At 54.3% G+C, this 10335-nt stretch overlaps 1 protein-coding gene across 1 annotated transcript in view; it reads left to right on the forward strand.

Annotated features, from left to right (window-relative positions):
• Window positions 1-363: 363 nt before the first annotated feature.
• The window catches only part of DMBT1 (deleted in malignant brain tumors 1), a 49000-nt gene continuing 39028 nt past the window's right edge, over window positions 364-10335 (forward strand). The window contains 5 exon segments of the mRNA XM_023524260.1: window positions 364-448; window positions 4613-4909; window positions 6426-6749; window positions 8064-8071; window positions 9543-9891. Of these exon segments, the coding sequence (XP_023380028.1) occupies window positions 364-448; window positions 4613-4909; window positions 6426-6749; window positions 8064-8071; window positions 9543-9891 (1063 nt within the window).

Here is a 10335-nt window from a genome sequence, read left to right on the forward strand (position 1 = left end):
ACCGTGTCCTTGTCATTTTGGCCCTATGTGTGCACGAGCGTGTTTGCCTGTGCAAAAGTGCAGACCCTGACCTGGACCGAATCGCCCCAATAGGCCAGAAATATCTCCCAGGAGGCAGAAGAGTGAACTGGTTAAGAGCGACGGCCTGAGGACAAGTTCCGCCCATGTCACTCACTAGTCAGTCGACCTTGGCCAGCTTCCTGAGCCACAGTTTCCCCACAGAGTTGTTTTGAGGATTACCTAAGCCGAGCTGAAACAGCCACTTCTCTCTGGTTCCTCCTGTCCTTCTCCGAAGCCCGTGAACTCGTCCCTCTGGGATTCCCATGAGCCCTCCCTGCCGCCTTCCCCACCGGCCGAGACCGAATGGCCGGTGTGGCTGCCGAGCAGCAGCTGAGCTCAGGGGAACGGAGCCTTACCTCCGTGACGGACGCCTCCTCCCCACCGACTTGTAGCGCTGTGCCACGTGGCAGTCAGGGATCAGTCCCCGTTTGCCCAGTGAATTCATCAACGAGGGACCAGCTCCGCTGACCCCCCGCAGTGCAGCGAGACGCAGCCCCCTCTCTGCTGCTGTTGGCAAGGGGGTCAGATTTAACGCTTATTTTCAAGGGAGCTCTCGTTTGTTTGTTTGTTTTTTCTTTGTATTTATCGTAACACAAACAACGGAAGGCACCACAGAAACCGTGTTTAGTGAGTCACAGATGACAACCGGTAACTAAACTCTGGGGCTGGGTGGTGGCGGGCCCAAGGCCACCCCCAGGACTCAGTGCAAGAGGGACAGCTGCAGAGAATTTTTCTGGGTTTCACTATAGAATAGGAAGGACCTCCTCTGATGGGGTCCACCTGGGCCCTCGGCCTCCTCCTCATGAGATCCCACACGGACCCGGAGACAGGTTCTGAGTCTCCTCGCCAGCCTCTGCCCAGCCAGCCCTCTTTCCTGTGCTCTGGGCTCCCCATCCCAGTCCGCCTGCTGGGCACCCGGCAGGGGTTATGGCCAGTCGGCAGGGAAGCAGGCGCGGGTAGGAACAGTGGCATCTACCTGAGGCTCTCTGGATGTAATCACTCTGGATGTAAGAACTTTTTATAAGTCTTGGGGAAATGGTGACGGCCTCGACCTCCGTCCATGCTCTAAATGGTAAGTTCTTCTGCTCACCGTGTCCTTGTCATTTTGGCCCTATGTGTGCACGAGCGTGTTTGCCTGTGCAAAAGTGCAGACCCTGACCTGGACCGAATCGCCCCAATAGGCCAGAAATATCTCCCAGGAGGCAGAAGAGTGAACTGGTTAAGAGCGACGGCCTGAGGACAAGTTCCGCCCATGTCACTCACTAGTCAGTCGACCTTGGCCAGCTTCCTGAGCCACAGTTTCCCCACAGAGTTGTTTTGAGGATTAACTAAAATGACATATACAGAGCTTGTGCATATGACCCCGGGTTCCCAAGTTAGGAAATGCTTCCAATCGTCTGCCATGACGAAGCGTTCAGAATCGGCACCCTTGGGTGGGCGTGGGGGAGAAGAGTGTGGAACGTTGAGGTGCAGGGAGGAGGGCGTTTTAGTAGGGTCTCGTTGGCCCTGGAACACGGCTCTGCTTTCCGAGTGGGGAGTCATCCCCGAGCCGGGCCCGAGTGCTCCCACCGGTGGGGGAGGGGTGTGCCATGGGCGCAGCCAGCTTTTCGTGGTTGGAAGTGGACTTGAGAGGTCAGGCAGAGGCAGGAGTGAGACCTGAAAGTGACATGGCCACAAGGGCCCCTCAGAACACAAGGTTGGCAAGCTCCACTGCAGAGGCAGGGAAGTTTAGCTCCTTGAGTTCAAACACCGACTCACCGAGGAATCTGTTTCACTGTCCTGTCTTTTCTGGATCCTTGGCTCCTGTGAACGGTTGGGAATCGCACACAGCCCCGGTCCTTGTCCCTCAGAAGAGACGGACAGGCCAGTCTCTGTGCCTCCCTCTAGATTTGGCCCTGACACTGGTGAACAGCGGAGGCCCGTGTCACAGTGCTTAGTGCCGCCATCATGCGTGGGGTCCCAGGACCACTGGTGCGAGATTCTCTAGATTTCTGTTTTCTTAATGATCGAGTGAAAAACCCTCAGGATATGGATCAGAAGGAACAGGACATCTGGCACCTAAATAGTTACTTATTAGGGGCTTCTGAGTGGCTATTCCCAGAGCTGACTCTACTCACATCTCAGAGGGGGGTGCATTCACAGCCCCTGGAACCCGCATGGCCAGGGTGACTGGCCTTCTCTTGTTCAGCCCTCCTTTCTGGGCGTAGATGACATCCTGTGACTCGAAACGGTAGCATCGGGGGCCTGGTAAAGACGTGTACTTTGTTACATGTAAACTAGCTGAGCATCCCAGAGCCAGCCTGCTTGTTTTATCTGCTACGCAAAACCCCACGCGCTTTTAGCCCAGGACAAGGCGAGGACAGAAACCCAAGACAAACCACCGCGCCCCCTGGCGGGGTTGCGAGGCGAAGCGCAAGCCGGCGTCCGTGACTACGGGGTTGGCTCCTAACAGCGGAGCCTCTGGTCTGAGATGCGTTTGGTTTCCTTCTAAGTCAGTCGACCCCCTGCCCAGAGTACAGGCTATGGTAAGACCTGTTTTTAAAATCTGTGTTCCTGGGGTTTTGCTCACGGGCTGGGTCAGCCAGATCTGCTGCTGCTGTTGTTGCTGGCTGGGTGAGGCGGAGTATAGTCTTGGTCACAGAGCCAGAGTCCCTGTGCCCTTTGGAATGTAGGGGTAGAGAATGAAGGGTCAAGGAGGCAGAGACCCTAGGCCTGTCCCATCTGTCATTCTCCTTCCTTCTCGCTTCCTCTTGGTCATACATTGCATGAGATTAGCTTTAGCTTAGCGTCAGGAGAGACGGGAATGAGGGCAGGTCAGTGCCTCTTCCCACAGTTGCTGACAGCTGTGCTGAAGAGAGCTGACATGTCCCGAGCTCTTGCTAGGTGTCCTGCGCAGAATTATGTCTATACGCCAAATGAGAAAATGCATACAAAAGCATCGAAAGTGCTGCCTGGCACAGGTAAGCAGCGTTATTACCCCCATTCTGCAGATGGGGGAGCTGGGGCACAGTGAGGTTAATAGTTACGTCTAAAGTCACGTGGTGGATAAATGGGCAGGGAGAGATTTGAACCTGGGACAGCTTCCTTTGCCTCGTCCCACGATTCTTACTAAATGCACCTGTCTCTCCTCATTCTGTATAGTGGAAACATGTCCCCTTTACAGGGGATCAGTGTGTCACGGTCTTTTCTGTGCTCGCTTCGGACAGCAGAGCTGCCATGGCTTTCTGGGCTCTGCTGAGACCAATCCCTGCCCTTGTGGAGCATTCCTTGAGAGCCCTAAAGTGTCCTGGGAGGGGCGTGAGGAACAGCTTTCTGGCGATTGATGTCCGGCAGGGGACAGGCTGAGGCAGGGAGATCGGGAGTCTTCTGCAGTAACCCTTCACAGGAGTGACCGGAGCCAGCCCATAATGCACCGGGGGAGTTGCCTAGAAACATCCAATCGGCTTTTCCTCCCTCTTCCCCTAACGCCTCTCCTTACAGCAACCACTTGCCCCCTTATCTGTCATCTCATTCCGACCTTTCTGGTCATTCCCTGACCACACATTTGTCATTAATTCAAAGTAACCATTGAAAAGCCACACCCAGGATTCAGCTCCTGCCGTCAGGGTGTTCAGCCGGGTCTTTTAAGACCTGCCGCCAGTTTTCCTGGCATGATCAGTGCAGGTGATTTAGCAGGATCGTGAGGTGCCAGCGACTCCCAGTCAGAGCCATCTTACCTGTGGGAACCGGACTCTCTAAGCCCCTCACAAGAGGTTTGAAAGGTAGCTTGAGGCCCGCTCTTGGACACATGCCATTTTGGACTTGATCGTGGTGGAAGTGGACGGTCCACTAAGGCATTTTGAGTAGTGACTTGAACACGTGCACAATTTATAAGGATGAAACTTGGGACAGTCCAGGCGAGTCAGATGAATCCCATGAGCAGGGGAATGGACACAGGCTGGGCACTCCACGAATGCTGGTTGAATGAATGCACACGGATGGATTAAACAGAGGAAGGGCGAGGCCAAGGTCGTAAACTGGGAGCCCCCTGGGGTCGGCTGGGCTCAAGAGAAGAAAGCTCTGCCCTAATGAAATGGCGGTGGGAATGAAGGAAAAACGACCTTGGTGATAAGCTGGATGTAAGAGGTGAAAAGAAGGGTTCAAATACGCACACCCGATTTCCAACGCAGCGGACATGGAGCACGTGACGGCGTTGATTCCAGCGGGGGAAGGAGACCACTGAGCACGGGGTGGCGGGGTGTGGCGTCCAGGGGCCACTGAAAACGCTGGCCTAGTGTTTGGGGCTGGGCCAATCAGGACCGGAGGGGCGGGACCAATCAGCATCGGAGGGGCGGATTTGGGGTCCTCTCTCTGGAAAGCTCTCAGAGTAGGTGAGAACGTCCTTCAGGAGGAAGAGGTAGCCTGAGTGGAGGGCTGAGAAGAGCAGCGACGTGAGTTCCCGGAGAGGGGAAAACGCGGTGAACGAGACGGGGCCGTGGTCAGAGAGCGGAGGGCGGGGAGCGCCGGTGGGAAGCCGGGGGGCTGAGCGTGAAGGCGAGGGCTTTCCGCCCAGTCGATGTGGGTCTGTCCCTGAGGCTGGTGAATGGAGGTGACCGGTGTCAGGGCCGGGTGGAGGTCCTGTACCGAGGCTCCTGGGGCACCGTGTGTGACGACGTCGTCTGCCGGCAGCTCAGCTGTGGCCACGCAGTGCCGGCCCCATGCGGGGCGCATTTCGGTCAGGGCTCTGAGAATGTTCTCTTGGGCACTGTGTACTGCTCGGGACGGGAGCCCTATCTGTCAAGCTGTCTCCACAGCAGGTGGTACAACTATAAATGTGGACAGCGGGAAGACGCGAGAGTCGTGTGCTCAGGTAGTGCAGACATCACCTCGCCCTGTCACCTGTGCCACTCTCGGGACGGGGGCTCCAGCTGTCCTTAGCATCATGGCACACACACGCAATGCTTCGCGTTTACCTGCTCTACTCACATCTTGTTTGATGTTGGAGGGCAGGTATTTCTGTCCCTTTTCACAGATAAAGAAATGAAGACTCAGAGAGTGCGGGGGACTTGCCAGAAGTCCTAGAGCTGGGAGGGGTCGGAGGCTGGCTTCGGTCTCCGTCCCGATCCAGAGTTGCTGATACAGTCACACAGGGGACTTGTTTCGATGAGCAGCATCCTGACCCTTCCTGGCCTAGGATGACCAAATACTTTCCTAAGTGGCATTTTCTCCTCCTTTTCAAGGTGGAGGACAAAGGTTGGGGACTTCTGGGCCTTAAAACTTAAATCTATGCCAAAATCAAACTGAGGAGTAACTAATATGTTCTCTTTATTGGGGATTAAATGACAGAAGATATTTACACCCTCAGCGGAAAAGAAAAATTCTCCGCCTTGACCTAGCAAACCCCAGTGCCGCATTCTTTTGCTCACAGAGTGCTGGGGGGTGCTCAAGCACCAAGGGGCCCTTGTCCTGAGGCTACCTGTGTGTCCCCCATAGGGGAGTTTCTAGCTCACTGGTCCATCTTTAGAGCAACCTCTGGTATTTGCCGTGTGGACTGCTGTGTGCACATGCCACCCTGCACAGGGTGTGACCCTGATAATCCAACCTCCACATGAGAAAGGCTCCCCCAAGGGCGTCCAAGCAGTCACTTTGGAGCAGGTATATTTCGGCATCCAGGGATGCATCTTTAGAATGGCCTTTCTTTCTAATTGGGACCACCTTTTCAGGAATATCTCGGTGATGTGTACATCTGTCATTTGACGATATGTTTGAGCCATGGAAATCAGCAGCTGGTACTTGAAATCCCATCTTGTGAGTGGGGGGGGGAGTGGTTAATTAACGGGGTGATTTTCTGGATGGAGACTCTGAAAGTAGAGGAGGTGGGGGGTGGTGACAGGAGGGAAGGGTGTCCCCTGCAGCATCCCAGCACTGAATGAGGGCCAGCAAAGCAACAGGGAGATGAGTTCTGTTTTACAAGGAGGAAACATAGCCTCCACAGCCCCAGTGCTGGGGCTGCCTCGGTGGGGACCGGGCAGCTGTCTCTGCTGGTATACCGCAACCGGTGCCCAGGCTGATCCCAGGAGCCACTGAGATGCAGGCTGGCGGCTTCCCTTCTTGGCGCCTGCATCCCAAGTCCAAGCTCAGGAGATGGATTGCTAGGCATTGTGGGAAACCGATTAGAAAGCACACAACGCTCCGCCCACATCCGAGGGTGCTTTAAAGCAGCCTTGAGGGAAAGAAATGATGGGCTGGCTTCCTTGAGTCCTACTGCTGGGGAACATGAACCCCAACCCAGAAGTTTTGGTCCCTAAGGAATTCTGAACCTGATTCAATCCAAGGCCTCTTTATTCAGGACAGAAGAGAGATTGAATTTTCATGTCTTTTTTTAGGATCCAGTTCCGATTTTTCCCTGAGGCTGGTGAATGGAGGTGACTGGTGTCAGGGCCGAGTGGAGGTCCTGTACCAAGGCTCCTGGGGCACCGTGTGTGACGACGACTGGGACACCAATGACGCCAACGTGGTGTGCAGGCAGCTGGGCTGTGGCTGGGCCAGGTCGGCCCCAGGAAATGCGCGGTTTGGTCAGGGCTCTGGGCCGATTGTCCTGGACGACGTGCGCTGCTCAGGACAGGAGTCCTACCTGTGGAACTGCGCGCACAGAGGCTGGAACTCACACAACTGTAACCATGGGGAGGACGCCGGCGTCATCTGCTCAGGTGAGCCCCTAAGATATCCCGTTTATTTATTCGTCCGGTAGGTTTTCTCATGGTGTTGTTTGCAGTAAATTTTTGTTCCATCTCAAAGCCTTTTTCATTCTCTTGTTTTTTTGAACTTTCTTTCGCTCTCAGCCTAGATCAGTGTTCGTTTATTTTCTTGGTTTGGTGATGGTGAATTAGGGCTCTGGTCGAAACTGAAATTAAGACCCAAGCCGTTGCCCTCTGCTGCGACGGCACAAGGCAGATGCCATAGAGAAGGCTTCGAGGAGGTCTCTGAGCCGAGGCGCATGGCCTGGCATTACAGCTATGTCGCAAGTTCCCTTAGAGTCTCGTGACCAGAGTCCTTTACTGTAACTCTGTGCAGAGAACCTCGTGAACTCCGCGCACCAGGTCTCTATGCGAAGCAGCGAGGACTGCCCAGCAGGGTCCCTTGGCTGTCTATGCTGGGCTTGAACATCGCACGTGGGACTTTGTCCTGGAGCTGGGCTCCTCAGTCCTGCTGCCTGAGTGAAATGCTGCAAGTTTCAAGATCGAAAACTGGCCTTGAGTCACTCAGTCACTACGTCTGGACACAGGGCTGGTCCCCACCTGGACAGTGGAAGTCATGGGTGGGATCTTCATGGAGTCTGACGAGGAACATCTTTCCAGGGGCTGGATCTCAAATGCCTCTGTGTCTCAGTGACAGGGACAAGCTCGACCGAATGCCTAATCTGCTCAGTGTTCTTCCACTTTTGCCTCTGGTGTGCCATCTTTTGTGCTGTGTGTCTGATCTGACCTTCTCTCTCTCACAGCTGCCAGACCCCAATCCAGGGCCCTGGTGAATCCTCCCACCTCTGACTCCTGCATGTCTCCTCACTCCCTGCTCAGCACCATGAACCCCCCTGCCCCCCCAGTAGCTCCAGAAAGGGACCGGGAGTGTTCTGCCTCCCAGTTTCTTCCCTTATCTCTCTAGAGCAAGGAGCTGGTTCTGGTGGAGCCCACGACATATTGAGCTCCAGCCCAGCTCAGGGGAAGAAGAGCATTCTGGTCCCACATTTTCACCTACTGCTTTGGTGAAGGAGGAGACTCTGCCCTGTGGCCATGTGTGCTGCTTTGTCCACGTGACCTTAGAACAGAGATTTTTTCATTGTGTCTACTTTAGGCAGGGCCTAAGGGATGATTTTAGCAAAAACACATTTTACAACGAAGCATGGTAATTGTTTTTGCAGATTGCAGAACGTCATGGCCGTTATTGTTGACATTTGGGCATGATTTGGGCTCACTGTGGGCTCTCAGAAAAGGTTTCATTCTCCCCAAGCCCACATAGCTCCTCAGACCCCACGGTCCCTGACCACTGCCAGGGTGCGTAGACCCAACCCTGATGCTATTCCCTGCTTTCTAAACCTGTGGTGTTTCCTCTCCAGTTTGCTGGCACACAGCATGTCCCTCCTATGGTAAGCATCCTTTGGAGCTGGCCAAAGCATCAGCGTCGGCGCGGGAGTCAGCCGCCGTGCTGAAGTTCTTTAAACCTGGGTTAAACCTCCACGCTCATCACCTCATCCGATGGGGAGGGTTCCCTGTATCCTCCACAATCATGGATTCCCTTCGCCTACCAGTGAGGGGATGTTATAGTCAGGACGCTTTGTGTGCAGGTGACAGGATCCCAACTCAAACTCTCTGAAGCTAGACGAGAACTCCACGGCTCACAGGTTGAAAGCATTCCTTAAAACTTAAATCTATGCCAAAATCAAACTGAGGAGTAACTAATATGTTCTCTTTATTGGGGATTAAATGACAGAAGATATTTACACCCTCAGCGGAAAAGAAAAATTCTCCGCCTTGACCTAGCAAACCCCAGTGCCTCATTCTTTTGCTCACAGAGTGCTGGGGGGTGCTCAAGCACCAAGGGGCCCTTGTCCTGAGGCTACCTGTGTGTCCCCCATAGGGGAGTTTCTAGCTCACTGGTCCATCTTTAGAGCAACCTCTGGTATTTGCCGTGTGGACTGCTGTGTGCACATGCCACCCTGCACAGGGTGTGACCCTGATAATCCAACCTCCATATGAGAAAGGCTCCCCCAAGGGCGTCCAAGCAGTCACTTTGGAGCAGGTATATTTCGGCATCCAGGGATGCATCTTTAGAATGGCCTTTCTTTCTAATTGGGACCACCTTTTCAGGAATATCTTGGTGATGTGTACATCTGTCATTTGACGATATGTTTGAGCCATGGAAATCAGCAGCTGGTACTTGAAATCCCATCTTGTGAGTGGGGGTGGGGAGTGGTTAATTAACGGGGTGATTTTCTGGATGGAGACTCTGAAAGTAGAGGAGGTGGGGGGTGGTGACAGGAGGGAAGGGTGTCCCCTGCAGCATCCCAGCACTGAATGAGGGCCAGCAAAGCAACAGGGAGATGAGTTCTGTTTTACAAGGAGGAAACATAGCCTCCACAGCCCCAGTGCTGGGGCTGCCTCGGTGGGGACCGGGCAGCTGTCTCTGCTGGTATACCGCAACCGGTGCCCAGGCTGATCCCAGGAGCCACTGAGATGCAGGCTGGCGGCTTCCCTTCTTGGCGCCTGCATCCCAAGTCCAAGCTCAGGAGATGGATTGCTAGGCATTGTGGGAAACCAATTAGAAAGCACACAACGCTCCGCCCACATCCGAGGGTGCTTTAAAGCAGCCTTGAGGGAAAGAAATGATGGGCTGGCTTCCTTGAGTCCTACTGCTGGGGAACATGAACCCCAACCCAGAAGTTTTGGTCCCTAAGGAATTCTGAACCTGATTCAATCCAAGGCCTCTTTATTCAGGACAGAAGAGAGATTGAATTTTCATGTCTTTTTTTAGGATCCAGTTCCGATTTTTCCCTGAGGCTGGTGAATGGAGGTGACTGGTGTCAGGGCCGAGTGGAGGTCCTGTACCAAGGCTCCTGGGGCACCGTGTGTGACGACGACTGGGACACCAATGACGCCAACGTGGTGTGCAGGCAGCTGGGCTGTGGCTGGGCCAGGTCGGCCCCAGGAAATGCGCGGTTTGGTCAGGGCTCTGGGCCGATTGTCCTGGACGACGTGCGCTGCTCAGGACAGGAGTCCTACCTGTGGAACTGCGCGCACAGAGGCTGGAACTCACACAACTGTAACCATGGGGAGGACGCCGGCGTCATCTGCTCAGGTGAGCCCCTAAGATATCCCGTTTATTTATTCGTCCGGTAGGTTTTCTCATGGTGTTGTTTGCAGTAAATTTTTGTTCCATCTCAAAGCCTTTTTCATTCTCTTGTTTTTTTGAACTTTCTTTCGCTCTCAGCCTAGATCAGTGTTCGTTTATTTTCGTGCCTGGTTTGGTGATGGTGAATTAGGGCTCTGGTCGAAACTGAAATTAAGACCCAAGCCGTTGCCCTCTGCTGCGACGGCACAAGGCAGATGCCATAGAGAAGGCTTCGAGGAGGTCTCTGAGCCGAGGCGCATGGCCTGGCATTACAGCTATGTCGCAAGTTCCCTTAGAGTCTCGTGACCAGAGTCCTTTACTGTAACTCTGTGCAGAGAACCTCGTGAACTCCGCGCACCAGGTCTCTATGCGAAGCAGCGAGGACTGCCCAGCAGGGTCCCTTGGCTGTCT

The sequence above is a fragment of the Pteropus vampyrus genome, unplaced genomic scaffold, assembly GCF_000151845.1.
Source record: "Pteropus vampyrus isolate Shadow unplaced genomic scaffold, Pvam_2.0 Scaffold454, whole genome shotgun sequence".
In the NCBI taxonomy this organism is placed as follows: Eukaryota; Metazoa; Chordata; class Mammalia; order Chiroptera; family Pteropodidae; genus Pteropus; species Pteropus vampyrus.